This window comes from Suillus paluster (assembly GCF_016628075.1).
Source record: "Suillus paluster strain FC165 chromosome Unknown EDB91scaffold_115, whole genome shotgun sequence".
NCBI classification, from domain to species: Eukaryota; Fungi; Basidiomycota; class Agaricomycetes; order Boletales; family Suillaceae; genus Suillus; species Suillus paluster.
The window spans coordinates 54,455-81,881 of record NW_024537675.1 but is presented as its reverse complement, the minus strand read 5'-3'; the positions used below and the strand labels follow the sequence as shown (position 1 = coordinate 81,881).

The 27,427-nt window shown below is 49.3% G+C and overlaps 8 protein-coding genes across 8 annotated transcripts; 6 read left to right on the top strand and 2 right to left on the bottom strand.

Annotated features, from left to right (window-relative positions):
* Positions 1-10: 10 nt before the first annotated feature.
* EDB91DRAFT_1168085 (uncharacterized protein) lies at positions 11-3,505 on the bottom strand. The gene is made up of 9 exons (XM_041320085.1): positions 3,124-3,505; positions 2,999-3,061; positions 2,822-2,884; positions 2,719-2,760; positions 2,608-2,667; positions 2,504-2,560; positions 2,413-2,454; positions 1,880-2,360; positions 11-1,816 (listed from the first exon to the last, which is right to left on the bottom strand). The coding sequence occupies exons 1-9, from the start codon at positions 3,318-3,320 to the stop codon at positions 260-262; spliced, it is 2,562 nt and encodes an 853-aa protein (XP_041170974.1). The 5' UTR covers positions 3,321-3,505; the 3' UTR covers positions 11-259.
* A 9-nt stretch (positions 3,506-3,514) lies between these two features.
* On the top strand, positions 3,515-5,209 carry EDB91DRAFT_1168068 (S-adenosyl-L-methionine-dependent methyltransferase). Its single transcript, XM_041320084.1, has 7 exons — positions 3,515-3,647; positions 3,695-3,816; positions 3,882-4,109; positions 4,166-4,529; positions 4,577-4,635; positions 4,682-4,900; positions 4,953-5,209. The coding sequence occupies exons 1-7, from the start codon at positions 3,611-3,613 to the stop codon at positions 5,004-5,006; spliced, it is 1,083 nt and encodes a 360-aa protein (XP_041170973.1). The 5' UTR covers positions 3,515-3,610; the 3' UTR covers positions 5,007-5,209.
* An 18-nt stretch (positions 5,210-5,227) lies between these two features.
* EDB91DRAFT_1168067 (thiolase-like protein) lies at positions 5,228-7,421 on the top strand. The gene is made up of 12 exons (XM_041320083.1): positions 5,228-5,425; positions 5,483-5,509; positions 5,563-5,602; positions 5,661-5,728; positions 5,773-6,118; positions 6,166-6,296; positions 6,345-6,608; positions 6,657-6,731; positions 6,778-6,874; positions 6,927-6,941; positions 7,005-7,161; positions 7,213-7,421. The coding sequence occupies exons 1-12, from the start codon at positions 5,363-5,365 to the stop codon at positions 7,319-7,321; spliced, it is 1,392 nt and encodes a 463-aa protein (XP_041170972.1). The 5' UTR covers positions 5,228-5,362; the 3' UTR covers positions 7,322-7,421.
* A 347-nt stretch (positions 7,422-7,768) lies between these two features.
* EDB91DRAFT_88119 (NO signaling/Golgi transport ligand-binding domain-containing protein) lies at positions 7,769-8,994 on the top strand. The gene is made up of 5 exons (XM_041328701.1): positions 7,769-8,193; positions 8,241-8,358; positions 8,409-8,501; positions 8,558-8,651; positions 8,714-8,994. Exons 1-5 carry the CDS (start codon positions 7,865-7,867, stop codon positions 8,746-8,748), a joined length of 669 nt encoding a protein of 222 aa, XP_041170971.1. The 5' UTR covers positions 7,769-7,864; the 3' UTR covers positions 8,749-8,994.
* Positions 8,995-10,063: 1,069 nt separating this feature from the next.
* EDB91DRAFT_1168050 (P-loop containing nucleoside triphosphate hydrolase protein) lies at positions 10,064-13,684 on the top strand. The gene is made up of 24 exons (XM_041320082.1): positions 10,064-10,493; positions 10,551-10,602; positions 10,658-10,729; positions 10,784-10,810; positions 10,864-10,958; positions 11,010-11,068; positions 11,123-11,211; positions 11,260-11,500; positions 11,550-11,610; positions 11,662-11,698; positions 11,757-11,860; positions 11,913-11,933; positions 11,985-12,044; positions 12,102-12,232; positions 12,286-12,323; positions 12,374-12,420; positions 12,476-12,637; positions 12,700-12,768; positions 12,817-12,957; positions 13,009-13,105; positions 13,156-13,179; positions 13,230-13,325; positions 13,376-13,435; positions 13,488-13,684. Exons 1-24 carry the CDS (start codon positions 10,138-10,140, stop codon positions 13,521-13,523), a joined length of 2,175 nt encoding a protein of 724 aa, XP_041170970.1. The 5' UTR covers positions 10,064-10,137; the 3' UTR covers positions 13,524-13,684.
* A 135-nt stretch (positions 13,685-13,819) lies between these two features.
* Positions 13,820-19,079, top strand: EDB91DRAFT_1350724 (DNA topoisomerase). The gene is made up of 17 exons (XM_041326086.1): positions 13,820-13,938; positions 13,990-14,229; positions 14,282-14,464; positions 14,517-15,456; positions 15,505-15,598; positions 15,649-15,964; positions 16,022-16,135; positions 16,185-16,289; positions 16,341-16,505; positions 16,558-16,743; positions 16,792-17,137; positions 17,186-17,466; positions 17,521-17,757; positions 17,816-18,124; positions 18,176-18,292; positions 18,345-18,571; positions 18,621-19,079. Exons 1-17 carry the CDS (start codon positions 13,852-13,854, stop codon positions 18,961-18,963), a joined length of 4,290 nt encoding a protein of 1,429 aa, XP_041170969.1. The 5' UTR covers positions 13,820-13,851; the 3' UTR covers positions 18,964-19,079.
* A 55-nt stretch (positions 19,080-19,134) lies between these two features.
* Positions 19,135-25,468, top strand: EDB91DRAFT_1168041 (uncharacterized protein). The gene is made up of 11 exons (XM_041320081.1): positions 19,135-20,011; positions 20,061-20,177; positions 20,240-21,004; positions 21,057-22,259; positions 22,287-22,447; positions 22,469-22,670; positions 22,692-23,291; positions 23,313-23,387; positions 23,431-24,204; positions 24,254-24,760; positions 24,814-25,468. Exons 1-11 carry the CDS (start codon positions 19,316-19,318, stop codon positions 25,303-25,305), a joined length of 5,592 nt encoding a protein of 1,863 aa, XP_041170968.1. The 5' UTR covers positions 19,135-19,315; the 3' UTR covers positions 25,306-25,468.
* A 146-nt stretch (positions 25,469-25,614) lies between these two features.
* EDB91DRAFT_1239789 (uncharacterized protein) lies at positions 25,615-27,360 on the bottom strand (the record flags this gene model as incomplete). The annotated part of the gene is made up of 11 exons (XM_041321904.1): positions 25,615-25,687; positions 25,737-25,913; positions 25,974-26,077; positions 26,128-26,241; positions 26,288-26,421; positions 26,479-26,643; positions 26,701-26,783; positions 26,833-26,928; positions 26,978-27,085; positions 27,135-27,175; positions 27,250-27,360. The coding sequence occupies 11 exons, from the start codon at positions 27,358-27,360 to the stop codon at positions 25,615-25,617; spliced, it is 1,206 nt and encodes a 401-aa protein (XP_041170967.1).
* Between the last annotated feature and the right edge of the window lie 67 nt (positions 27,361-27,427).

Here is a 27,427-nt window from a genome sequence, read left to right as displayed (position 1 = left end):
GCACCGAAGGGCCACTCCCCTGGGCCGAATAATTGTACCTTTATCCACGAAAAAAAAAAGACTGACCGTGCTAACGACGAGTGATAATAAATTATACAAATTGCAAAGTGAGTGACTAAACATGTAAGCCAAGTCTGATGACTGTTCATACATAAAGTATCATTTGTTTCAAATAAACACGGTGGGTGTGACAAGTAGGGTAAAACTCAAAAGCAGCTTAAGTTAAAAAGCAGTATCTCACGAAAGGCCAAGCAAATCATTAGCTACGGCGTCCTCCTCTCGCGCTGTCAATATGTACGTCCAGAAACCGTCCGCTGCCTGGTGGTCCACGTCGCAAATTCTTCGCAGCTAGTGGAGATTCTGCGAGACGCCCGACAGGGGTGAAATTATGACCAACTGGTGTGATGTCATGAATTACAGGGCCAGAGTTGAGATGGGTAATCGGAAGATGCGAATCATCTTCTGCACCTCCCGCGGGATGATGACCAAAACGACGGCTAGACATTCCCTCACCAGGTCTAGTGGGTGTGTTGAATAGCTCAGAACCGCGTCCCTGCCAAAAATTATTCTTTGGTGTTGCAAATGGAGCACCAAATCTGATGCCGCGTGAAGGGGTGGATGTGGGATCAAATGGAGATTCGTCAGCCATAACCGGCTCAGCACAACCAGGTGTCGCTGTGCACACACGAACACTTCGAGAGGAGTGTTGTGGTGTCTGTGGACCAGGCTGGGAAGACGATTCATCCCAAGACGAACCAGAGGAAAAATAAGGGCCTGCCCTACGACCAGGTGGGGTCATGGGTGGACGTGAAGAGCTGCTCCATGGGGCCGCTGGCGAAGGATTAAGGCCCGCGTGAAAGAAGGGTGGATCGTAGCTCTTGTCATGCCTCAGCTTCTCTTCAGTTGGCACGAAGGTCGGCTCAGATGATGGCAGGATATCTGGAGGGGGTGTTTTGGCGCAACTGCCACAAAACCAAGGATCTTCCTCCCTGCCCAGTTCTGCAATACTTCGAATGCCAATACATTGTAGGTGGTACCAAGTATGGCATCCATCGCATTGGACCAGCTCTCGGCCATCATCACTGCCTCGACAAATACAAACAGTTTCATCGTCTATGTCATCGTTGGTGGATTTATGTGGTGTTCGTCGAAACGAGAAGCGTCTAATTGATCGCTTCGATAGCAATGCAGTTCTGGCATCAGCTGGGTCGCTCGGAATAATGGATATCGTGGCTGGACCACGCTCTCGATTCTGTGAGTGAGCGAGAAGAGGGTACATTTTGCCCCTGCCGGTACCGAACCCAGGACGCACTATTTGATTCTGAAACAAATTCTCTTCATGGTCTTCATCATCCGAATCCCGGCTAAGGAAGTTTTCGATGTACCGCAAGCGTTGTTCTTCCTCCATTTTAGAATAATCGTCGCACTGCTCTGTGCGCAAGCGCCACGGAAATTGGGCATCCGGCCAGTTTGGAAGATCACCAGTGGCTTCCGATTGCAAAGGGAAGGTACTCTCGTCATGTAACTCGTCCATCGAAGGCGTCTTTTTCTTTTTCCGAGAACGCTTCTTCTTCGATGGGCTAAGTTTATTCGGACTTGGCGGATCAGATGGTCCGATGTTCATCAAAACTCTGCCACGGCCCTCCACCTCAACTGGAGTTAACTGTGACCACGAGGAAGACAATTGCGAGGAACTCCGGAATGCAGACAATCTGTTCTTTTGGCGGAGCTCCTGCTCATTGACCAAAGGAAGGGGTTCTGGGTCTCCAGAATGATCAGGGTCCCCAGGATCCGCAGGTTGCTGCAAGTCGGTTCGCTGAATGATGAAGTAGTGACAGGGTCAGCATGCTCATCGAGGTCAGCTGTAACCGGTACATACATAGCGATCGTACCCTCCTGCCATCAGACTTTCTTCAAAGCTTTCGTCCGAGGTTTCCTGAAATAACATCAACCGCCGGCCTTTGATAGGACTCTCCGTTACTCCGATCGCTGCGGCGACCCGCTGTTCTTCTTTGCCATCTACATCAAGAGGGGGTGGTGACTCTATGCGCTTGGCACGCTTGAGGTAATCAGGTCTCCGAGCCTCGGCTTCTCGCGTGAGGGTGATCTGATTCTCTAACAGCTGTGCACGGATCCGAGCCATTTCCCCTCCGACCTCTTCGCTAAGTTCCTGTGATGCGGGAAGCGGTGAAAAGATGCTGTTAGACGGAGGTAGGAAGTCGGTAGATGAAGCTTGGGATGCTGGACGCTTTCTGTTTGGGGTGGTATTCTTGACCTCTACTGGTTGGTGTGTAGTAAGACTGAATGCGTTATCTTGCGCAAGAGACATCCGAGGACGGAGAGAATGTTCTGGAGTGGAACTGTGATAGTGTTTAGTACTACCAAGTAGTCGATATTTGTGAATAGACCAACCTTGTGGGCGGCGTTCTTCTTGTAATCCGAGGGGGCGAGTGACTGATTGGATTCAGCAACATTCAGGATGATATACTCATAAGGTATATACCTTCTCTTATCGTTCTTCCCGTGGGGTCCGTTTGCCCGAGAGCGAATAACAAGTGGGCTGAAACTAAGCAGTGACCTTACACGTAAGACGAAATCAACGCATACCTGGAATCAGGTGTGATCATTTTATGGGGCCTGAATGTTGGGGAAGGAGCCGAAGGATACCTACATCGGATATCCAGTTCACATTGCATTGAACCAAATAGTCATACTCACGAAGTAGATCTAAAATCTGTTGGCAGAACGTCCTCCAACAAGCTGTACGACATAATTATTACTCTCGATTTGTTCACTTTAAAATGTTAAATGATATCCTCACATTTGACCTTTGGGAGTAGTGTTGCGCGAACTCGACTGCCCATATGCGCCAAGATTACCAGGACTGTAATAGCAAAGTTAGCGTCTTCGCATGGACAAGTGTATCAGGTGTCGTCGAGCGAGTGAAGATGTAAATCGCTCTTTGACAGTGAACAGATAGATACACGGACACACTCACCTCTGCGGCGTAGGAAGATATACACCTTGACTTGAAAAGGGAGGTAGCAAGCCATTTATAGGCCTTATTGGACTATTCAGTATCTCAAATCACGTATCCGGCGCAGACTCGTAGCATGTACGCACCTAACGTCACCTGGTGGCGCACGCCCCCTCTCCGTGTGTTCGTTCGTTGAACCAGGGGCTTGATGATATGCGAATTGCGAGAGCCACATTGTATCTGTCATATCCGGTGTCTTCGGCACGTTAGGCTGGGGCATACTTCCTGTCATAGGAGTTGCAGCCCCATTACTCGTTTTTGCGGGATTATCAGACACGGTCATGGTAATCTGGCTGCCGCCTCGAGGATGTACCGACAATCGAAGACAAAATGGCGCTTGAAAGATTGTCGGAGTATTAAGTTTCAGCAGGCTCTCCCCTCTTGCCTCGACCAGCCCGTCGTAAATGGATGAAGAGAAATTGCGGGTGAACTTACAGACAAATGAGTCCATGGTCTAATTAGCTTGCAACCTGGACGATTACATAACCGAAGGTTTGATCCATCCGCCATCAGATCCTCACTTGACTCTTCTATTTAGTCTGCGATCTAAAGTCTAGACTACAGAACTCGGCCATGCTCGTGCGAGCCATTGAATTTTATAGTGGCATAGGTGCTTTGATATTGATGTGGTTAAGCTTTTTTAAACTCATTTCTTAGGTGGCCTGCATCTTGCACTTCGCCAAAGCCGTGTGGCGAGTTCCCCTGTGAAAGCGTTCGACTGGGATCAAACTGCATGTCAGGTATATGCAGCTAACTATGGTGCACAAACAATATCCAGGGTATGTCGAGTCTTGATATCTTGAATCTCTTACATTGACCTGCGAGAGGTCTCGTATTTTCATAGACAGACATATCAACCCTTTCCGCGGTAGATCTACTATGTCTGCATGCTGACGTCTGGCTACTATCCCCGTCTTGCCAACCTTATACCGTCTTGAATCCTTCTGCAAGAGGAGAGGATGATCCTAGAGCGAAGTCGTTTCTTCATTTAATCGACCATGTGTTGCCGGACTTGGCTGCCCAGGATTCGCAACCTCGCTATATGCTCATCGAGAACGTAGCGGGCTTCCAGGTCCGTCGACTTTTTCCACGGCGTACACTGCCTAATCCTGACGCATCATCGGCAAGGACTCAACCACAAGGAGGCGTCTAGTTGATACCCTCCAACGTCTTGGCTATGTTGTTGCTGAATTTCTTCTGACTCCTACACAGTTCGGCATCCCAAATTCGCGGCTGAGATACTATCTTCTTGCTAAATTATCCCCCCTCCGGTTCACTGGCCTTCATGAATCTGACTTCGATCGAGTTCACGACAAGCTACCAGGAACTGCATCCAACATCCCTGTACACTTGGTACGTGAATATTTAGACCATGCACGTGAGGAAGAAAGCCCTCTGCGTTACAACATTCCCGATCGTGTACTTGAAAAGTGGGGTCGTTTGTTCGATATCGTATTGCTATCTGGTCGGCGGACCTGTTGTTTCACGAGGGGTTCGTTTACTCTAGGACTGCTATTTCATCTACCAATTGCGTCGCAGGTTATACACAACTTGTCGAGCGTGCAGGTTCCATACTTCAGGTGAACGAGGACCTCGACGTAGGTGCAAATTTCACATTTCAATTCCGGGCTGAACCGAGCCAAGACCACCGAGGTCTTCGACAACTTTCTTGAAGCTCGATCGCGGGGAGATAAAGAGGCTGTTCGCATCCTAGATCAGCTACAGCTTCGGTATTTTACTCCTAGCGAACTCTTGAAGATCTTTCGATTCGAGGAACCAGAGTCCAATCAACAGTTTATATGGCCACCCGACATATCTCTAAAATCAAAGTACCGGCTCATTGGCAATAGCGTCAATGTGGAGGTGAGTGGCGTTCGTTGATATTCAGAAACTTTTGGCAATTCTCTATGTATAGGTCGTGCGGCACCTGATTGATTATCTCTTTGATGGTGAAGAATTAACGAGGTGATTCCGATCATCTCTCAAGTGCTCCACTTGCTTGATACGGCGGTATGGACTTTGAATTGTAGTTGTTATAGCGGCAATGCGTGCTTAATAAACAGAGATGTGGGATCACGCATCGACGTGGCGTGCCGTCACTGCACAACTCAAGTACTTGCATATCTGTCTTACTAAGCTATAGATATCAAGTGCAATGCAATTTATTCAAGTGTCTTCGTCGAAGTGTGCCGAAGTGACCGGTTTCGGCTTATAAATTACCGGTCTGGTCTTATATATTTGGTTCCATGGCACCCATCCGAACTACGTAGCAGTGTGACACGTCCCACATCCTTCATTCAGATCTAACGTGCAGCGCCGTCCGACATGCCTCAGAACAAGTTCCAGAGGACTTTCATCATCGGGTGTGGATGCACTGCATTTATAAAGGTGAATGATTCAACCTTGTCAGCCCTGCTTGCGGCATTCGATTGATTCGTCACGCAGCCCAGAGCCACAAGGACAACGGAGGATGTAAGCTATATCAGTACAAGAAATAAAGTGTCTCTGAATTCATTTGCGTATAGATGGGACTTGAAGCAGGCACAAAGGCGCTGCTTGATGCTGGTGAGTATGCGCATGAAGAGACACTTTGTCCAGCTGAACCACAATTCGAACTTCCTAGGTATCACATATGATGCTGTGCAAACTGCATTTGTGGGTTACTGCTATGGCGATTCCACCAGCGGTCAGGTATGGTGTCTCTCGATTCAGTTTCATGGTGCTAATTTGTGCAGCGAGCTCTGTACGGCCTGGGAATGACCGGGATCCCCATCACCAACGTGAATAATAATTGCTCGACCGGGAGTACTGCCCTATTCAATGCAAACAACGCAGTGAAGTCAGGCCTGGTCGACTGTGCTCTTGCATTGGGCTTTGAGCGCATGAAGCCGGGTAGTCTCGGGTCCAACTTCCCCGATAGGCCGCCACCAACTCTATTATTTAACAAGCGGACTGTCGAGCTCGAAAAGACCCTAAGCACCGGAACAAATTCTGGTCCAGGTGCTCTCCGAATGTTTGGTAACGCAGGGCAAGAATATATGGACAAATACGGTGCCGAAATCAAACACTTGGCCATGATAGGTATCTCGCGGCGCTCATGTTAAAAATGCATATTCAACGTATTCTAGCCGCAAAGAATCACGCACACTCCGTCAAGAACCCATATTCACAGTTCCGTGACGGATGGACGGTCGAACAAGTCCTACAGGCACCTAAAATCAATGCTCAACTAACGAAGTTTATGTGTAGTCCTACATCGGTATGATTTATCCCACTCTTACGTACTCAGCCCTCACTGGTGCGTTAGGATGGTGCAGCCTGCTGCATTGTTGCATCAGAAGACTTCGTGCATGCTCATGGATTAGAGAATCAAGCTATTGAAATAGTTGCGCAAGGTCTTGAGACGGACGATCCTGCTGCGTATGAAAGTCAGAGCGCTATGGAGGTGGCCGGTTACGGGATGTCGAAGCGCTGTGCTGACAAAGTGTTCGAAGCCGCTGGCTTTGCTGACGGTCGAGGGCGTGACTTGGTCGGCGTGGTTGAGTTGCATGACTGTTTTTCCGCAAATGAAGTAAGTCCGCCTGTACTAACATAGTCTGGTGCAGTGACTCTCCCTTAGCTCATCACATACCCTGCTCTTGGACTTTGCGCTCCTGACGAGGCACATAAGATGGTTGAAAGGGGAGATAATACAGTCAGTGTGTTTTATTTTCAGTCGGCAGTAAATGAACCTTCTCTAGTACGGTGGCAAGTATGTGGTGAACCCCAGCGGTGGTCTTGAAGCTAAAGGACATCCACTCGGAGCTACTGGTCTGGGTATGCATTTCTATATCACAAGTGAGTAGCGTTGATTATGCTGGTAATATTTTTCTCATACCGTTTTTGACAGTGCAATTGCGTAATTGTTCGTATAGCAATTAATATGTTTCTTCTCTGTGGTCTCCCTAACGCAGTTTATGTTTGCCAGGGGCAGGACCTATGCAAGCACCTGGCTTGTTCGACATTCCGGACAAGCGGGGCAAATTCGGTCTTGTTCACAACATTGGTATTGGAGGTGCAGCTGTCGTCAGTCTCCTCCGCAGACCCGAGTTCTACAAACCAGGAGGCATCGACGGCAAGGCTAGGTAAACCTACTTTCATTTGAATACAGTCTACTAACCTGTGCGATACATTAGGTTGGGGTACAACCATGCTCATGAATGTCGGCCTGTTACGCTCGCAGATGTCGACAAAGTTAAGTCGAAGAAATCATCGAAGTTTGTCCTTCAGCATGCGAAGCTTTGAAGATTACATACCCGTGAAGTTTATAACGTTTTTGTATATTTGTATATTCTTTGTCAATCTGCAATCAAGCACATGTAGTCCAAGGGATTTTCAATGAAGCAGACGATATTTTGGCACATTGGTGAGAAGTCGATTTATTTGACGAAATTTACCTTGCCAAGGTAAATTGTCGTAAATTAGGTTCAGTCGCTGACTCAGCGCACCCGTTATCAGGGTTCACCCAACCTAACACATCAGGGTTATCGATATTTGGGAGAAGGTTTTAATGTTGGTTTTTGGGCAAAACTTTATGTAAGTTTAATCCTGATTTGTAGGCAAAACTTCAAGTTTCATCCATGACGTACAACATTTAAACCTGTCCTAAATGTTGATAATCCCGATGTGTAATAAGGCTTACTTATTGGGAAACGGTCACTGTGGATTACATAATACGTAGTTCCGTCTGTAAGTTAAACACGCAGCATTTGTAGACTTGTAACTTTCTTGCTGTCTGAAGTACCTACTGCAAGGCACGGGCAGCATTTTGCTCGAACCTATCTTCAAATGCAGGCAACACCATCCAGCGCCCTCAGCACCCTTGCTGACCCTCCTGCTCGAATGGTTGATGGTGCAGCCATGGATTACTTCTTGATCGAAGTTGTGAATGCTCTTCGTGTCTCATCAGCAGTTGCAGCTGCTAGGGCAAGCAAAACAGAGCGTGAAATGGTTGAAGCTGGGTTGGTTCCTCCACCACCACCTGCCAAACAACAGAATCCGAGGGACAGCGCCAGTAGCACGACAGGTAAGATATCAGGGCCTACGGATGAGGAAGAGGGCGTCAGGTCTAGGCTGGAAGTTATCGGCATGCATGTTGGGGGTAACTTTGCGGAGAGGTACGTTGTCTCAAAGGTAATACTTCAGCTCCTAACTTGCCTGCAAGGCTTTGCCGCGATCGCCCATTATTCGGTGACTCTCTAGACGTTATCAAGTTTGTTTGCAAGGATCTTTGGACTTCTTGCTGGGATAAACAAGTCGACAACTTGCGCACGAATCACAGAGTAGGCAAGCCTTTCATGACTGAGAGATTTTGGCATTGAAACATGCGAAGGGGGTCTATGTTCTCCAAGATAATGCATTTAAGCCAATTGCTCGGATTTCCTCGTGGGAGGGTCGACAAGAAGCCCTCAGGCGAGCAAAGTTGGTATGTCGATAGGCTTGCATTTACCATACTTTTACAGGCTTTGACATGTCACTAAGTATGTCGCACTTCCCGCTGGGATCATTCGAGGTGCATTGTCACGAGTCGGCCTTCATGGAACGGTGGTTCCTGAAATTACTACTCTACCTCAGTGTAAGCAATCTTTCTTCGAAAAGACCATGCTGTATGATGCCGAGCTTACGATCATCAATTAGGCACCTTCCAGATCAAGCTACCAAAGAACACATGAAGCTGTAGCACCATCTCAACATGACACCTTTAGACAACAACCAACGCTAGCCCAAGTTGTAGATCATCGTGGCTGCGGAACTTGGATCCCGTCTCAGTAGAACGGTTGAAGATATCGGGGTCACAAAGTGGTGAAATGGAAAATAAGTAGGCAATGCGGAAGTGACAGGCCTTGCGGGTTCCCCGAATCAGTGTATCGATTTTCCGGCGATGGAACTTCTCGATATTGTTCAACTCCTAGTGGATTGATTGTTCACGAACAAGAACTTCAGAGGTTCGCGCCCCCGATCTACGGATGGTTGTAGAATCCCAGCCACGTCCATTACAATTCACTGTCGTTATCACGGTTTGATCGCTGTTTGGAAATCTACGAGTTCTCGGGAAGCATGGGACCATTGCTCCCGCACCGCAGTAAGTAATCTGCAGCAGGCAAGGTCTCAGCCGGCGCTTCCCGAGTAGAAGATTCCACTGTCTGTCCCCCCTTTGAATCTCATAAGCGTTGCTGAATCGATTTCTCGCCGTGCCACAGCATTGCGAAATTCTTCATCTGCACGATCACGACTGGAAAGATCCACCTGATGCGGTAGTATGTTTGACCTTATTGTATGGCAATAATTGACCGATACTGACCACCCTCGTCTCCGTAGCCAGTAAATTCTGCCTTTGAGGTGCGACCTGCAGCGGTTGTGAATCACGAGAAGACTGTCTCCTGCCTTGTTCCATGCAGGCAATGTCGAATGCCTCAAAAGGCGGACTAGCGCTTATGCTCCAGATAAAGTCCCAAGGTATGCTTGCGCGCTCGGCTGGCATGACTGCCGACAGGTGCTGCAAAACGTATCCGACGACCGATGATGTGTTTTCCTCGGGAGACGGCTTCTACTTTTTCAGTTGTAACGAGGCAGCGGTCGCTGTAGTAACTAGCCCGAAGAATAAGGAGCAACTTTGGAAACAGATAGACGAAGATATTGAGCAGGTGCGAATGAAGGTGCTCCCAGACAGGTAACCGTCTCATATAACTATCATGCAGCATAACTCTAGGTAGTAACCGGCATGGTGTCAATATATCTAAGTGTTGAACTTGTCGAGCATTTGAAAACCAGGCGCCTTCTGCGCCAATGGCAGGTTTAGGTCGAAGGGTCTGTATATTATTTTCGAGTGGCCCGGGTACTAGTCGTGGAATCTATATACAATAAAAATGGAAGCTCAGGCCCACAAACAACCCAGAGGCAGAAGTAAGTAGAGGCGGACACATTGCTCGTCGATTGACATCGAATGACGAGCAAGCCGTGGCTGCTGCCGCTCACTTTAGAGAATGCTATATTTGGTTATTTCCGCGTCTGCATCTTTTTATCTTAGTACTTACACTAGTACTGCCAGCCAGTGAGGAAAGATGGCCTCCATAGAGATTGCAGAAGAAATACGCTCAAATTTTCCTGGTACAGAAGAACTCATCGTGCAGTATCTTTCAGGCTATCTGGTCGATGACGCTGGAGAAGAGGAAGATGTTCTTCAGGTGGCCAATGACATCTTGGATTCATTGGGTATGAATCGTCCAGACGACGTAAAGAGGCTTATGACACGCCTACGGGATCTCCTCGCCGATCAGCTGAGTGCACGAGCGAGAAATAGCGGTCGACCAAAGCTGATGAAACTTGACAAAGTTATGGACATGAGCAAGGTCGGTGCTATGTCCAACACCATCGGGCTTGGTGAGGGCGTAGACCTTGAGAGCATCAACAAGGGAAAGTGAGCTTGTGCCTTTGTCGTGACGTCTGCCCCAAACTCAGTGATGCTGCTTCGCAGAGCATCCAGGGTGGATGTGAAAAAGCTTGAGAAACAGGAAGCCAAGCTTAAGGTGGGCAGAGACGGCTTTCCGCGTCAGATGGACACGATGTAACAGTTGCTTTCAGGCCAAGATTGAGAAACGTGCTCGTCGCGATCTCTACGAAGGATCTAAACTACTGGATCAGCACCGCAAGCAGGTCGGTTGAAACACTTGTCTCTTTATACATGCATTTTGATCATATGTTGGGCAGCAAAATTACGAGGAGATGTTTATGAAGGTCACCTAATTCACTTGTGATCATTTCTTTGATCATTCAATGACCTCTTTCAGATCAACCCTATTGAAGCGGCAAATGCTGCCAAAAACAAGAGCAAAGATATACATCTGCCCTCGATTGACGTCAATTTTGCTTCCAATCGTATACTGTGCGTTTCATATTTGGTTCCTGTGATCCTCGTTTTGAGGTATTCCTTTAGTTCAGGAGCAAGTCTAACACTGGCATACGGTCGTCGGTACGGGCTCATAGGACGCAATGGTACGCTTTAAAATATATCACCGTTGGCACCACTATACAACTTCGTCTATTTAGGTGTCGGAAAGTCCACCCTTCTAAAGCACATTGCAATGCGGGAAGTTCCTATTCCTGCGCATATTACCATATTGTTTGTAGAACAAGAGGTAAGTCACTGAACTCTACATATGGGCTTGTGCATGAAATCTGTCTAGATTGTCGGGGATGACACATCCGCTCTCGACTCCGTTCTTAAAGCTGACGTCTGGAGAGATCACCTGTTGAAGGAGGAAGCTTCTTTGAATGCCAGCCTGGCTATGCTTGAAAAGGAAGGCGACGATAAACGGTTCGAAGACGCTAGGGAGGAGGCATCATCGAGATTAGCGGACGTCCACGCTCGTTTGAGTGACATGGACGCCGAGAGTGGTCCTTCGAGAGCAGCCACTCTTCTTGCCGGTGTGTTGATCTGTTGGTGTCGAAGAATACGTTTGATACGAAGTTTCAGGCCTGGGTTTCAGCGAGGCAGACCAGTCCAAGCCTACAAGGACATTCAGTGGAGGTTGGAGGTAAGCTAAATTGAAATCGGACATGGCAATGGTCTGATATCTTGGATTTAGAATGCGACTCGCGCTAGCACGTGCGCTCTTTGTGAAGGTGCGCTGCCTATGACCTGATTGTTCCGAAACGAGGTCTGAAACACCCCTTGTTTTAGCCTGCTCTTCTTTTGCTTGATGAGCCTTCGAATCACATTGATTTAAATGCGTTGGCTTGGTTAGAAGATTACCTTCAAACATGGCCCGGAACATTGCTTGTTGTGTCAGTTGAGCAAGTGTATGAGTTATTATCATTATACTAACACTTTTGACAGATCTCACGATCGTGCATTCTTGTGAGTGTATGGCAATCTCGGTTTTACATCATGAAATGCAATTCTCTATAGAGATGCCGTTGCGACTGATATCGTACACCAGCACTCTGCTAGACTGGATTATTATAAAGGGTTCGTCCAGCGTTCATGCCCGGATGTGTGTGGTTCCTAACGGCAGTCAATTCCCAGGAACTTCAGTCAGTTCTACTCCACAAAGTCTGAACGCGACCGCAATATGCGAAAAGAATACGACACACAAATGGATTACCGAAAGCACCTGCAGGCCTTCATTGATAAGTGGAGATATAATGCTGCCAGAGGTAGGCATCGAAATCAGCGGTCGCTATGATGTTTCCAATATTTTTTTGCGTAGCCTCGCAGGCACAGATGCGAATTAAAATACTAGAAAAGGTAGGTGCATTGCATGACTTGGTTATAACCCGAGACCGATTATTTTGTAGCTCCCCGAGTTGGAGCCTCCAGAAGAAGAAGAGGGTGAAACTTTCAAGTGCGGAAAATCGTGCTCATTCGCCAGTGCAGTGGATTAACGTTCTGGTCACCAGATTCCCAGAGGCAGAGAAGATATCACCACCGTTGCTCCAGTTGTCAGAGGTCACTTTCGGGTATACCCCTGAAAACCTTCTCCTCCAAGGAATCAATATCGATGTAGGGTTGGATTCGCGAATAGCTATTGTTGGCGCGAACGGAGCTGGAAAATCAACTCTGTAAGTGGTACGATTTGTCTCGAAGGACAGTGATACAATTGAAATTTGGTTGGGCTACGTAGTATCAAGCTCCTTACCGCGGAGCTCAGACCCTTGAGTGGCGACTTGAATCGGAATGGTCGTCTGAGGATGTGAGTTGTCACTGGGTTTGTATCATCACCTGTTCACTTGCTTTCTAGAGGTTATTTTTCACAACATCACGTCGACACACTCAATCCTGCTATGACTCCTGTGCAGTTTCTGGCCTCTAAATTTCCAGGAAAGACAGAACAAGAGTATCGAGGTCACCTAGGCAACTTCCAGATTAGTGGAATGACAGGGTGCGTAAACTTTTCTTGATCCACTCGCAGCGTGTTCAAGGACAACAACAGACTCCAGCTTATTGGCACACTTTCGGGAGGCCAAAAGTCTCGTGTCGCGTTTGCTGCCCTATCATTGCAAAATCCTCATATATTGTTGTTGGACGAGGCGAGTACGGAAGGTTACGGGTTATGATTGTTCCTGATGATACCATACAGCCTACTAACCACCTGGACATTGAGGTGCAATACAAATTGCTCTTTTTCTGCTTCCGCTGATTGTTGTTGTGAAGGGTCTGGATGCGCTGATGGCGGCTTTGAAGTCCTGGAATGGTGGTGTGATTGTTATCTCTCATGACGAGCGATTCATCACCACAGTTGCAAGGGAGGTAAGCTCACGAAAATCGGTGTATTTTGACTGCTGTTCAACTATTTCTAGTTATGGGTTTGCGCTGATGGCTCAGTGTCCAAATTCAAGGGTGATGTACAAGCATATAAGGTTTGCACCATACCGTGTCGGGCGATGTCATGCATTGATATTCCGGTCATAGAGCATCATCGTGAGCAACATCAAAGCACGGCCATGATAGTAGTTTGTGTATGTAGTATGGGGGCTGGCCAGTATTGTCGCTCAATCTATTTCGATTTTCGGGAGATGAGGTGAACCGGAGTCCATATCCGTTTGAACTTTGAAGTTGTTACCGTTTTGCTCAGTTATTATGGGAATCAGACAATCATTTCTCCGAGGCACAAGATTTCAACATTTGCAGATCCTTTTTTTCTTGAACGTGACTTCCTAGTAGTTTGTTATTGCTTGGTGGTCACGTGCTGACGCGTTCCCCCGAACGCGACCGCGTTTTGTGCTACTACTAAGTTCTTCCATCAACAACAACGACCGGGCGACTATTTTCAACGATGAGCTCTTCAGAAGGGGAGAGTTTTGACCTTGAAAACGTCTCAGGCACTGAGAGCGAGGACTACGCCCCTCCCATCAAGAAGACGGTGAGTCGTGTCTGTGAGTTGTAAAGGGCGCAACTCAGTGCCACCTTGCAGACGAAGGCACCAGCAAAGAAGGCGATCGCGACGAAACCCACATCGAAACCTTTGAAACCTCCTGCAAAACCCAAGGTTGTACCAAAGAAGAAGATACTCGTGGATAAGGACGACAATGCAGACAGCAGCGTGATGGACGTCGATGCAATTGATTCGGGTGACGAGAGTGCAGGACCATCAAAACCAAAGGAAGCAGCCCCGCCGAAGAAGAACAAGACAGCGTCAGAAACTTACACCAAAGTATGCATGCAGTAATATTAGCGATCCGTTACTTACAATCCAAACTTCGCAGTTGTCTCAACTCGAGCATATTCTGAAACGTCCTGATTCATACATAGGAAGCGTTGAGACAATCACAGTGCCAATGTGGACGTATGACTCGGAGAACAAGCGCATGGTTCATAGAGAGGTCAAATATGTCCCGGGCTTCTTCAAGATTGTAGACGAGATTCTTGTCAACGCTGCGGATAACAAGGTGTGCTATACGACCTCAGTATCTTACTCAGATTGCTAATTACCTGACATAGATAAACGACGCCAGCATGGATACCATTAAAGTGAACATTGACGTCGAAATGGGCATCATTTCTGTCTACAACAATGGTCGGGGCATTCCCATAGAGATGCACTCACGAGAGAAAATGTACATCCCCGAGCTGATCTTCGGTCACTTGCTCTCCTCTTCCAATTACGACGACGACGAGAAGAAGCTCACCGGTGGCCGTAATGGTTACGGTGCCAAACTTGCCAACATCTACTCCCATGAATTCACCGTCGACACTGCAGACAAAAATACAAGCCAGAAGTATAAACAAACGTGGTCGAACAATATGAGCAAGGTCGGCGCTGCAAAGATCACAAAGAACGGAAAGGGCGAGGAGTACACGAAGGTCACCTTTAAGCCAGACTTGAAGCGGTTTGGCATGCAGACCATCGACGACGACACCTTGTCTTTGCTGAAACGGCGCGTGTACGATCTCGCCGGTACAGTTAAGGATGTGAAAGTTTTTCTCAACGACGAGCGTTTGAAGATCAAGAACTTCAAGCAGTACGTTGAGATGTATCTCAACTCTGCTGCGGCAGGGGCTTCGGAGACATCAGGAGGGGCGGCGCAGGTGAAGCCAACCATGATATACGAGCAGATTGGCCCGCGGTGGGAGGTAGCGTTTGCCGTATCGGATGGTTCATTCCAGCAGGTTTCGTTCGCCAACTCCATCGCAACCACGAAGGGCGGCACGCATGTCAATCACATGGCCGACCAGATTGCTAAGAACCTCATCGCTGCCATTGGCAAGAAGAATAAGGGCGCGACAGTGAAGCCTGCACAGGTCAAGAACCACATGTGGATCTTTGTCAATGCTCTCATCGAGAACCCGACATTCGACAGTCAGACTAAGGAAACGCTGACCTTGACCGCCTCTAAGTTTGGCACGAAGCCCGCGTTGTCGGAAGAGTTCATGAAGAAAGGTGCGTATCTCGTGTAGTTGCACATTTTGAACTCTTATTGTTGTCCAGTCCAAAAATCGTCAATTATCGATCACGTTCTCAACTGGGCAAAGTTCAAGGCTGACCAGCAGATCAAGAAAACCGATGGAAGCAAGCGCAACAGGTGCGAGGTGATCTTTATACAATGAATCTTGAGCTGACCATGTTATGCAGGTTGGCTGGAATGACCAAACTCGCCGACGCAAACAACGCAGGCACAAAACACGCCGAAAGATGTACACTGATCTTAACCGAGGGTGACTCTGCGAAAGCCTTGGCTGTAGCTGGGCTGGGTGTTGTTGGCCGCGACAATTTCGGTGTCTTCCCGCTGCGTGGAAAATTGCTCAACGTTCGGGAAGCAAAGCACGACCAGATCATGAAGAACGAGGAAATTCAGAACATCAAGAAGATTATGGGCCTCCAGCACAACAAGGAGTACGGCAATGTCAGCAGTCTGCGGTATGGACGCTTGATGATCATGACTGATCAGGTCAATCATTTTCTCGAATTGTCGATATGGATGAGAAAGCTAACACTTTGCGCGCAGGATCATGATGGATCTCATATCAAGGGTCTGCTCATCAATTTCCTGGATCATTTCTACCCATCGTTGTTGAAGTTACCGAACTTCTTGGTTGAGTTTGTGACACCTATCGTGAGGGTATGCAATCGTTGATTTTGGAATATATCTTCTGCTCATACGCGAGAAGGTGACGAAAGGGAAACAACAGATTGATTTCTTCACTATTCCAGAGTATGAGCAGTGGCTGGAGGATACTCCCGACGCTCATAAGTGGGACTCAAAGTACTACAAGGTCTGTTCTACTTCTCTAGCGACTGCCACCTTTCTTACACATACGATTCAGGGTCTTGGAACAAGCAAGGATTCCGATGCCCGGTACTACTTCAGCAACATGGCCAAGCACATGATCCCTTTTGCAACAACACAAGAAGGCGATAGGGAGCTGATTGACCTTGCTTTCAGCAAGAAGAAAGCCGATGATCGAAAGGAATGGCTTCGCCAGTTCAAGGTGAATGACACCAGAGAGAATAAATTATCACATTCTCATCCGTATCTTCTAGCCCGGGACGTATCTTGACCACAACATCGACGAGATTCCCTACTCAGATTTCATCAACAGAGAGTTGATTCTCTTCTCTATGGCAGATAACGTTCGTTCTATACCCTCGGTAGCAGATGGTCTCAAGCCTGGCCAACGTAAGGTCATCTGGGGTTGCTTCAAGCGTAAGCTGAAGAAGGAAGTCAAGGCGTGTACACCGTTCCACCCACATAGCCAACTTTAACTGTTTGTGCAGGTTGCCCAACTCGTAGGTTACATCTCCGAGGTCGCCGCATACCATCACGGTGAAGCCAGTTTGACTATGACCATCGTGAACTTGGCCCAGGACTACGTCGGGAGCAATAACTTGAACTTGCTCTTGCCCAACGGTCAGTACGGTACGCGTGACCAGGGCGGTAAAGACCATGCCTCGGCTCGTTATATCTTTACCGAGCTGTCATCATTGAGCCGCGCCATCTTCAACCCCGCGGATGCTCCCCTCTTGACGTACTTGAAGGAAGATAATGACTGGATTGAACCCGAGTACTACATGCCTGTTATCCCGCTCGTCCTCGTGAACGGTGCCGAGGGCATTGGAACTGGTAAGCGGACTAGCACAGTGTATTCCGCAAGATTAACGATTCTATCAGGTTGGAGCACAACAATCCCCTGCTACAACCCTGTTGACATCGTGGATAATTTGCGCCGTTTGATGGCAGGCAAGGAGATGGTCACAATGTTACCTTGGTGGCGTGGCTTCAAAGGCACAATCAAGAAAGTCGGTGACCACAAGTACGATGTCACTGGTATCGTTCGCAAGGTCAATGACACCACCGTCGAGGTCACGGAACTTCCGATTCACAAGTGGACTCAAAACTACAAGGCTGAGCTCGAGGCCATGATTGGTGAAAAGGGTGACGGCGTGATTAAGGTGAACATACATTCAGGCGTCGTCTTGATCATTTATTCATATATGGGTCAATAGGACTACAAGGAACACCACGATAACGTGAACATCCACTTTGTGATTAGCATGGCTGCGAAGGACCTCGAGAAGGCCGAGGAACAGGGTCTCACGGAGTTCTTCAAGCTGACGTCCAAGATCAATACGAGCAACATGATGGCCTTCAATTTCGAGGGCAAGATCCAGAAGTACGCGTCCCCTGAAGAGGTCATCGAGGAGTTCTATCCGCAACGGCTTGCATACTATCAGAAGCGAAAGGCAAATGATTCACGAGAATTCAAGGGTTGAAGTGCTTATATATATATTTGCTACGCAGGACTTCCTTGCGAATGAGCTGCAAACGCAATTTGAACGGCTCTCGAACCAGGCACGGTTCGTGAAGATGATTGTGGATAAAGAGCTCGTCGTGTCGAACCGCAAGAAGAACGATCTTATGGCTGAGCTGCGCAGGCTCAAGTTCCGACCATTCCCCAAAGTGACGAAGGCGAAGGCTGCTGGTGAGACGGAAGATGTTATCCAGCCTCAAGGCGAAGATGAGGAGGAGGAAGAAGTAGAAAAAGAAGTTGGATCGACTGACTACGACTACTTGCTTGGTATGGCCATCTGGAGCTTGACGAAGGAGAAGGTATGTATATCAGTTCTAACAAAAAGCGTTTTGATTCTGAATATTCTCTAGATTGACAAACTCCTGCAACAAGCGGCAGACAAGGATGCTGAACTTCTTGCTCTTCTCGAGCGCAATCCCACAGATCTCTGGAATGAGGACCTGGATACATTCCTGAAGGAGTGGGAAGTAAGTTCACCTTGTTGTTGCCGAATTCACGACATTGAGCGTCCCATATCAGAAATCATGTCAAGAGTTTGAAAACAAGTCCTTACTGGACGCTAACGGCAAGAAGATCAAGAAGAAGCAAGCAACGCTCGAAACTCGCAAGTCGCTACCTGGTCCTGGGCGGAAGAAGGGGAAAGCCTTGAAGTCAGACTCTGATTCAGATTTTGAGATGGCCCCAGCCGCACAAGCAAAGGGCAAGAGCAAAGCCAAAGCTAAGGAGGAACCTTCCAAACGGAAGAGGTAACTTGTTTTTCAGGCAAAAGAAATTAGCTGACAACCGTTTATCTAGTCCCAAGGCAGAGAAGGACAGCGATGAAGACTATATCAAGCCTGCGGCGAAGAAGATGAAGATCAACCAGGCCCCGGTGACTGACTTCTTTGACAAGAAACCATCTGGCCCCTCAGAGCCCAAAAAGCCTGCCGCCCGAAAACCCTCGAGTAGTAAGCCGGCTCCTGCGAAGAAAGCTGTAGCCAAGAAGGAGAGTGATGACGATATCAGCATCAAGAGCGACTCGGATGTACCCCCTCCACCGCCGAAGCGGACAGCACGAGCTAAGAGCAAGAAATATATTGAAATAGAGTCGGATTCTGTTTCAGAGACGGAAGACGTGTCTATGTTCGAGGATGATTGAGTGTACCATCGACGTACTTTTTTTTCTTTTACATTATTCCTCATCTGTTTTACATTCATGTATGACTGTTCTGTATTTCCTACAAGACGATTTCGAATTCTATGTGCGGCTGTGCGTAAATCCGGGGCAAAAGCACGTGGCTTGAATAATGGACGCGATTTTCTGGTGTTTCGTTTCGATTGTTCTTGTCCTCCCAGGTTCCAGCGTCGACGGTAGTAGGTGCGCGTCTCCTGCGCATGCTCTTGGTTTTTAGATACCCAGAGGAAGATTCGGAATCATAGACGGTGCATAACTCAGTCTACACTGACATTCAGCGCCGATTTGTTCACAGGACAACATAAATTTCTGCGTAATGGATTCGCATTCGCGTCAACCGCCGCCTAGGCTGAGCATACCCCCAATGCTCACAATGCAGCAGCCTTTTGATGGCAGGCAACCCATGTTTTCACCTGCTCTTCCTACCGCTCTCCAACATAGTTTTCATCCTCCACCTTATCTTATGAATGGTCCTCCGCTTCAAACACCTATGCAATCTTTTTTTCCTCATCAACCGCCTCCTGCTCCCGCTCGTCCATCCTACGCGCAGCACAGAGGTCACGCAAGCATGGCTCATTTTCCTGGTTACCCACCACCGAACGCCATTCCCATGACTCCTTTGGGTTCTGCTTTTCCGCCTCACATGGTGCCGCAGTTTGGTCAACCTTTCATTCCTCGGAATAGAAGAGCTCCAAGCGTTAGCATAGGTGGTCCACCCAAAGCACCTCTTGGAGGACCAGGACGCAAGCATAGCCCCTTGCCTCCTCCGCAGGCTGCACCCACTCCAGTCCCAAAGGGCAAGAAGGTAGTTGTAAATATACCGGTGGAAACAATCCCGGGTGACGCTGAAGAACCGTCAACGCGTCCACCGTGGGCACGAACTCCGGTAGCTGCAGTCAATCTGGAAGAGCCTGAAGTTATCGCGCCTGAAGTAGATTCAGCTGAGCTCTATCCACCGGATTCATGGCGGCGAGATATCCCTGATACAGTGGATGTATTTCTTCCTGGAAAGGTGCGGGAGCTTCTCAGCCTCTTCCACACAGTATTTGACGCTTCCACAGGTTGCTTGGGATGATATAAAGCAGCGAGTCATCGAAGAGAAGCTTGAGAGGTTGGGCGTAGAGAGAGGGTCAGGAGGTGCCCTTCCAATTCACGCCCCTCATGCCCGTGCAGCATCAGTAAGTGTCTTTTTTCATCTCGCATACCAACTTTCCTCACGAAGTGTTTCCACGTGTCTAAGATTTCGTCTCCTGCTGATCCGTCTCTACTGCACTTCAAGTTGAATAAATTGCAGCAGTCTCAGACCGCATCCTCATTAAATTCTCTGTCAAATTCGCCTCAACCACCATTCAATTTGTCTCCGTCTCCGCATCAATTTGCTCCTCGATTCCAAAATAGGCATGGTCACAGCCTGTCCCTTGCACACCCTCCTCCACTCCACGAACATTTCTACATTCCAACCGCAGCGTTCAATCCTTTTGGCCCAAGCGCAGTCCTCGGCTCCGACAGCATTGAAACAGACATCCCTATCCAGCCAATCCATGCTCCTATCGAAGGTATTCATGCTCCACAAGGCCGTGTCCCTGTTTCTGTCCCGTCTCTTATTCCTCCCGGCATCTCTCGTGGAAGCAGTCGTCCTGATTTCACACGTGGGTTTGGCATCGACATCCCAGAGGAGGAAGAGCCTCAGGAGGATGAAGTACCCGTTGGCATGGATGACAATGCCGCAATTGAAGTCGAAGGACTTGACGATCTAGATGTAGGGAGAGATGCGACGACAGTTGCACTGAGCAGGTTGCATTCAAGGCATGTGTCACGGCTGTCGGCTGCATTATCATTGCGATCGGTCGGTGGGGTCACTGAGGGCGCCATGTCAGAGGTTAATATGGTACCCATCCGGAGTCCGGCTGGCAACCCACGCATTGATGACCTCGACGAAGAGGCGGTTGGAGAGTGGACCGGATCGGAGGACATGCATCCAGATAGGGAACAATCAGATGACGAAGTATGTATCATAATTCTGCGTTGTTCACGCACCAGTCCTGACAAACTTGAAGGAGAGCATTGGCGAGTGGTCTAACCCCTCAGACGAAGAGCGTGCTCGTCAAAGTCGGGTGCAACGCCGTATGCTACGTCAAATGAAACAGGAAGCTGAGAAACCAAGACGTCTACCCAATTTTCCCGTTCCCCCGGGTGGTGGCCTCGGCGTGTCTTTACGCGGTGACTATGACATTGTCTCGAATCCAAGCGAGGAGGATCACCAAGGAGAACTGCATAATCCATTCCTCGGCGTGGATCTGGCAGATTTCCCTGTTAGGCCGTTGTCGGCGTCTACAACTGGAAGGCGACCTCTACCTCCTCTCCCCCACTCTCGTGGTGCATCGGGACAATATTCGGTGCATGACCCCGCCCTCGCCCACTCGCGCAATACCTCAGAACAGGTTCACGTCAACATTGAAGGGCCAGCCCACTTCCCCCAGTCATCTTCGTCTGGAGCGCTGAATCCGCACGCGAAGCCTTTCGTGTTTGGTGCAGCCCGGCAGTCTGGTTCATGGTCCCTCGAGGCCGCACCGACGCAGGTTCCCTCCTTTGGCCATGCACGCCTTCCATCCCTCGGAAAGCCACTCAATGCGGCTGCACAAGAGTTCAAGCCAACAGGGTTCACCTTCCGTCCACCGCCTGGGGTGCCTCGCATGTCCTTCCCCTCATCCGAGCCTTCGCGACCATTGCCAGTCCCACCCGTCAAACCATCACCCGCACGTGCTCAACAAGGACGAGAGAAAAGGCAGCGCCGCGGGTCCCGCTCATCCATTGATGATGACGACGACGACGACGACGACGACGACAGCGGCAAGGAGAACATGGCCTCGTTTAGATTCCCTGCATTGGGCGAGACTCCGCGCAGCCTTCGTCGTTCTGCCCCTACGTCGCCATGGGCGTTGGGATCAAGGGATTTCAATACAAGTGCTGGGCCTCTGCAACCTCTCACGTTTTCTGGGTTCTCCACGCTCGCCTTGCCTGATGAAGATGCAACGCAGGAAATTGAAATACCTGGACACAGACAGATGGCCGGCGACGAGTTTGGCTCACCCCAGAACGATGAAGACTTCATTGGCATTGCAAGCACATTCCCGTCAATTGCGCCTACCAGGCCGAAACGCGCGCCTATCCCGTTAGATTTCAAGATTCCTACCCCCAGCAACACATTACCTGCTGGCGTTTTTAAAGCTCTGGTGGGTGATGAGAAAACTCGCCGTACTGTGCGCTCCCGGCTGAGTTCCCGCGAGATTTTCGAGCACTCGCAACGGCCGTCCCTCGATGACATCGCAGCGCCCGCCATCTCGATGTTGCAGCAGCGTTCACAGTCGCGGCTTGTCACTGATCCCGGACTTCAACGACAACCGTTCCAGTCTCCTGACATCTTCACGCCCGCTATTAAGCGTCGCTCGTCGTTGCCTGCGTTGCATAGCGCTCACAACTCAGAGCTTTCAAATTTCTCTATCCCTGCCCTCAACCTCACTAAGCGTCTCGAGACGCAAGCTTTAGAGGACAAGATTGAAGCATCATTAGCCGAAAAATTCCAAGCACTCCGCGCTGAGATCGCCAAGGCCAGACCGTCGGCAGGTGGATCGTCCATAAGCCCTGCCACAGAAGACATGATCACGGAGGTTGTTGGTTTGTTCCGTACCCAGCTCCAGGAGTCTGCTGCCCGTGGCCTCGACGACAGTCAGATGGATGCCCGTGGTGAACTGGACCTTGAGCTCATTCGCGACATGATGCAGCAAGGTCATGCACAGGGTCTGCTCATGATCCAGACCGAGTTGCGCGAGCTCGTGAGTCGCCTCGAGAAAGTTCAACCTACGGGATCAACCACGGATCTTGCCCCCGCTCTGGAACAAATGAACAAGAGGAACATGCAGATCATCCTTAACACCATCAGCCAGCTGTCGTCACAAATCGACCAACACTCTCGTCCTTTCGGAGACGAGTGTGACCGACTTTCCTTGGTTACCGATATCATGACTGCTCTGACACCTACCTTTACGGCTCTGCGACCTGATCCTGTCGACTACAATCTTCTCACCGCTCAACTTAGCCAAGCTGTCAAGCCAAACATCGAACAGTTGATTGATCTCGCAGCTGACAAACGGGAGACTGCCGGGCTGATCGTGGATAGCATCATTCCTCTGCTGCCCAAAGTGTCGCTGGATACCAACGCGGTGATTGCCCAAATTACTTCAGAAATTCGCCGTGTCATCGCCCCCATCGACGCGCATGAAATCAAGGAGCAAGTAGCTGATCTAGTGGTAGAGCGTCTGGACTCGCGTCTTGCTGTTCGTGACAAGGCGTTCAACGTCGAGGTCGTTTCAGGCAAAGTCGCAGAGAGTGTCTCTAGGTCTACTCCACTCGCTCAACGATGTGGTTCCCAAGCTGGATGCGCTGGGTGAGGCTCAGCAGCTCGTGGCCAGAAAGAGCGACGAAATTGTTTCGAAACACGCCGATCTCCACGCTGTTGTCGCCAGCTTCCCTGCTCAGCTCGATAATCTCAAGTGCGCTATGCAGTTGAATAGTCAAGAGCTGCAAGTTCAAGCGTCGTTGCAGAGTGATGAACAAGTTCTATCGGCTATCCACCAATTGGAGGTTGCTATCAACTCCCTTGCTAGTACTCATCTATCCTCCTCCACCCAAAACGAGGAGCTTCTCTCGGCGCACAAGTCCCTCCGCGAGGATCTTTCTGAACGCATGAATGCACTCCCTGAGGCATTACATGTAGCCGTCAGCGTTCTTCAAACCGCTCATGCTGAGTTCGCAGTCTCTAGGGACGCTTCAAAGAGAGACCAGGAAGAGATTCGCAAACTGAAGGCAGCAAACACTGAACACCAGATACAAGTGGCGAAGGCCCGCGGAGCCCACGGTCAAGTTCGGGTGGAGAAGGACAACCTTGCTGAACGCCTCAAGGATGTCGAGTCTGAGAGAGATAGGCTCCGTGCTCAGGTCGAAGAACTCCAGGGTACTATCGGAACCCAGAGCATAGATGTTGCTGCTGTAGAGTCGCGGAACTGTGAACTAGAGGAAGCGCTTTCTCAGAGCCTTGCACGCCTCAAAGTTTCGGATGTTGCAACACAAACCAATCAGGAACGCATTAGCGAGCTAGAGAAGTTGAACAAGGAGGCATTGGCCGAGCAAGTCAACCTCAATTCTAAGGTACGTCCCTCCCCTTGATGACATCGTTCATCATCTGATAGCCGTTCAGGTCGGGGAATTGGACGCATCAGTGAAGCTCATAACGCATGAGAAGGACTTAGCTGTGCATTCTCTTGATCTCCTCCAGAAAGAGCATGAGCACCTGCTTTCACAGCAGGGTCACTGGGATGACCTCCACCGCGCGGCTGAGCAAATTGACATGCTCACTACCCTTATGAGTCAGGCTGATAATGAAGAACTCAAGGAACTCCGACGGGCTCGTGAACAGAGTCGTAATCTCGAACACGAGCACGCAGCGCTTCAAAAGCGTTTCAGGGAACAGGAACACAAATTTTCCAACGCTGAACGCACCGCAAATGCTGCCAGACAGAACTTGACTCAAGCCCAACAACGTGCCTCTGAGTGGGAGAAACGGGCGAAAGAGTATGAGGGTGACTTGGAGATGACACGTACCAGGCTCGATCAGGAGGAGCAAACTCATGCTCAGCTTGATGCGGATTATTCTTTGGCAAAACTTCAACTGGAAGAAAAGGAAGCAGAGGACCGCTTGGTTAAGGTAGGAACCACGATACTCTCGCGTGGCGCGTTCTGACTGTTGCCTAATCGCAGGATCGCGACCAAAAGTTACGCGACCAAGTTGCGAGCCTTGAGGCCCAAGTTGCTCGGCTTCAGACAGACCTTTCCAAGGCCAAGGCCAAGGCAACCCCAGCCCCACCTATCGCGTCCTCATACACCAAATTTTCCAGCGAGCATACAGAGTCTCCCCCTCGTCCGGATTCGCGCTCAAGTACCGTGTTTTCTGGGGACAGATCAAGAACACCAGTTGCACAGATGAATGGCTCTCATATACTTCGTAGCGATACTCCTCCCCAATCATCTCCATCCGTTCGGGATTCGATGCACGCACCACGGAAATATGCTCATCTTGGCTCTGGAATCCCTGCCACTCCTCAGCCCAGACGACCCATCGGATCATATCGACCTCAATCTGTAGTCTCGTACGCTTCTCAATACGCCCCGCAGTCAGTCGCGTCCCCGACGCCAAGTACCATGAGTATCATGAGCACAGTCTCAGTGGACAAAGACGGCTGGTACTCGTGATATATCTGCATTTGCTCGTTTCAGTCTCATCATGATATCCTGATCTAATCGATGTCCTTGCATTCTTTCCGGCCTCTGTTTTGGTCGCATCTCTTTCTATATCCATTCATTTTACATTGGTACTCTCATTGGATCCATCGTCGTATATATACCCTTCAATTTTTGCTACAGGTACAATTCAACGGATGCGCATTAAGTTACAACTGCGTGGGATAAGATGTGAATGTGATGGTGGGTGAAGACACAAGTAAAGGAAGAGCAGATGAGCGTCAAAATGGAAACGTGTATATCTCTGGCTGTCAGTGAACGCTATCCTGCCATGGGCGGCCATATCCAGGTTTGTACTGCATCTATAGCTTCAGAAGAATCATCTCGAGGGATCCTGTGGAAGGTATCAGGAGAGGTCACAGAGGCACGAAAGATGGCATCACTTGAGTTTAGGCTCCCACCGTCCGTCACGTCTCTCGAAGTAGCGAGGGACAAACTTCTCGCCGCTCTCCTCCCGTTTGCGGCGCAGCTCGCGTTGGGCGTCTTCCACCGCACTCTTGGCCTCCGTAGCACGCTCCATATTCTTCTCCTCGATAGCCTGCGTGAGGTTTTTCCATAGGCTGTGCATCCGGGCACCATGATCAGTCGCCGATCCAACTAGTAAATCTAAAAACAGTTACCGGCGCGATTCGTACGGTTCTTGCTGTTCTATGTCTGGCACGTATTTTGGTGCAATACTTTGTCCGTCCTTTGCGGCATCGAATAGCACGCGTTTGCTTCCATTCTGAAATTAGATCAGGAAGCTGCCACTGAGAAGCCGGTTCTTCGACGAACCTTGATGCTCTTGAAGTCCATGACGTGACTCCACCGCCCTGACACTTCGCCTGTGTCAGAGTTTCCTCGACGTACACGTCCAGCTATTGCGTTGTATGTTCCAGAGAAGAAGCCCTGAGACAGTGTTAGACAATGATCACCCAGGAAGCCACGCAGTAACCTTCGTCTTGAACTCCAAATCACAGAAGAGTCGATTCTTCTCGTTCTTCACTACACACGTGTCACCTAGCTCCAATACCATCTTGCCGAATAGGATTCCCCTTGCGTACATATTAGGCATCGTTACTACGTAGTCTGCCATGCCTAGTCAATAACGGCATGTCTGCGCATGCGCATGTGTAATATACGCACCGCCATCGTCTGGCACACCCATGAGCATTATTCTGTTTTCACCCTCCATGGTGGTGGAAACACTATTGCCAAGGAATTTAGACTTCGGTCTGAGCTCGCCCACGATGCAAACGCGGTTTGCAGGGGAGATGTAGAAGAAGGCGGAGATAGGTGGGTGGTGTGATACTGGAGGGTAGACTGATGAGCGCCAGCACGCGTCAATGTGCTGCACAGGCGACGCACCTTGCTCGGCAACATAGAACCCTTGTGTACCATTTGGGTAATCGTATCTACAACGGAAGAACTCTCCCAGAACGGGGTTGTACCTGCACTCGCTAACCACGGGCTGATGACGCAAGATGGGTGAAGACTTACGGTTTCTTTACGCCCTTGGGCTTAATATGCCAACCAGCGAGGTAGTACTGGAGGATGCGATTAAATCGCTCTTCTGGATCGTCGCACATCTCAGCACTGGGCAGAGGGTTATGCCTGAGATTGGGAGAGGGAAGGGTGTACTCGCCCGAATATGAGATCTGGGTGCGACATGAAGTCTGTGATACGCTCGAGCATGCTCCGAGGCTCAAGCACGAACGTAGGAAAGGTTACTTTGGACAGGTCCATTCCAACCCTTGTCCGGGTGTCAGAACGAAGCCTTGCACACAGCACAGAACACGTACCTGAGCTGGGATATCAGCGAAAGAATAACAGATCCCTCATTCTCAGTCCCTATAAGCAGCATCAGCATCGACGACGATCATTGGTCTATGTAGGAGTGAGTAGAGGAAGAATGACAGACAGGATTGAAGTATCGTCAGGTTCGGTGTCTTCTGGCGCCCTATCGTCCACGGAGAGACCGCGTGCCCTCTTGATATGGGATCCAGCCTGGCTGAAAAGGCCCATCATGGTCGATTTCACGAAAGATTAGACGCTGGCTGAGAATGATTTTACAGCGATAATATTGCGGCCTATG

Bases quoted from the DNA above. Each gene is read 5' to 3' on its own strand.
- EDB91DRAFT_1168067 (XM_041320083.1), top strand. From the start codon at position 5,363: ATGCCTCAGAACAAGTTCCAGAGGACTTTCATCATCGGGTGTGGATGC. The intron at 5,426-5,482 runs GTGAATGATTCA...TTCGTCACGCAG, and splicing joins GATGCACTGCATTTATAAAG to CCCAGAGCCACAAGGACAAC. The intron at 6,297-6,344 runs GTATGATTTATC...CTGGTGCGTTAG, and splicing joins TTATGTGTAGTCCTACATCG to GATGGTGCAGCCTGCTGCAT.
- EDB91DRAFT_88119 (XM_041328701.1), top strand. From the start codon at position 7,865: ATGCAGGCAACACCATCCAGCGCCCTCAGCACCCTTGCTGACCCTCCT. The intron at 8,194-8,240 runs GTACGTTGTCTC...CTTGCCTGCAAG, and splicing joins GGGGGTAACTTTGCGGAGAG to GCTTTGCCGCGATCGCCCAT. The intron at 8,652-8,713 runs GTAAGCAATCTT...ATCATCAATTAG, and splicing joins AATTACTACTCTACCTCAGT to GCACCTTCCAGATCAAGCTA.
- EDB91DRAFT_1168050 (XM_041320082.1), top strand. From the start codon at position 10,138: ATGGCCTCCATAGAGATTGCAGAAGAAATACGCTCAAATTTTCCTGGT. The intron at 11,501-11,549 runs GTGTGTTGATCT...ACGAAGTTTCAG, and splicing joins AGCAGCCACTCTTCTTGCCG to GCCTGGGTTTCAGCGAGGCA. The intron at 12,638-12,699 runs GTAAGTGGTACG...TGGGCTACGTAG, and splicing joins GGAGCTGGAAAATCAACTCT to TATCAAGCTCCTTACCGCGG.
- EDB91DRAFT_1350724 (XM_041326086.1), top strand. From the start codon at position 13,852: ATGAGCTCTTCAGAAGGGGAGAGTTTTGACCTTGAAAACGTCTCAGGC. The intron at 15,599-15,648 runs GTGCGAGGTGAT...CATGTTATGCAG, and splicing joins GATGGAAGCAAGCGCAACAG to GTTGGCTGGAATGACCAAAC. The intron at 18,293-18,344 runs GTAAGTTCACCT...GTCCCATATCAG, and splicing joins CATTCCTGAAGGAGTGGGAA to AAATCATGTCAAGAGTTTGA.
- EDB91DRAFT_1168041 (XM_041320081.1), top strand. From the start codon at position 19,316: ATGGATTCGCATTCGCGTCAACCGCCGCCTAGGCTGAGCATACCCCCA. The intron at 21,005-21,056 runs GTATGTATCATA...ACAAACTTGAAG, and splicing joins GGGAACAATCAGATGACGAA to GAGAGCATTGGCGAGTGGTC. The intron at 22,260-22,286 runs GTGCGCTCCCGG...AGTTCCCGCGAG, and splicing joins ATGAGAAAACTCGCCGTACT to ATTTTCGAGCACTCGCAACG.
- EDB91DRAFT_1168068 (XM_041320084.1), top strand. From the start codon at position 3,611: ATGCTCGTGCGAGCCATTGAATTTTATAGTGGCATAG. The intron at 4,530-4,576 runs GTTCGTTTACTC...ATTGCGTCGCAG, and splicing joins GACCTGTTGTTTCACGAGGG to GTTATACACAACTTGTCGAG. The intron at 4,636-4,681 runs GTAGGTGCAAAT...AACCGAGCCAAG, and splicing joins AGGTGAACGAGGACCTCGAC to ACCACCGAGGTCTTCGACAA.
- EDB91DRAFT_1168085 (XM_041320085.1), bottom strand. From the start codon at position 3,320: ATGACCGTGTCTGATAATCCCGCAAAAACGAGTAATGGGGCTGCAACT. The intron at 2,761-2,821 runs GTGAGGATATCA...TATGTCGTACAG, and splicing joins ACTACTCCCAAAGGTCAAAT to CTTGTTGGAGGACGTTCTGC. The intron at 2,361-2,412 runs GTTGGTCTATTC...ACACTATCACAG, and splicing joins AGAAGAACGCCGCCCACAAG to TTCCACTCCAGAACATTCTC.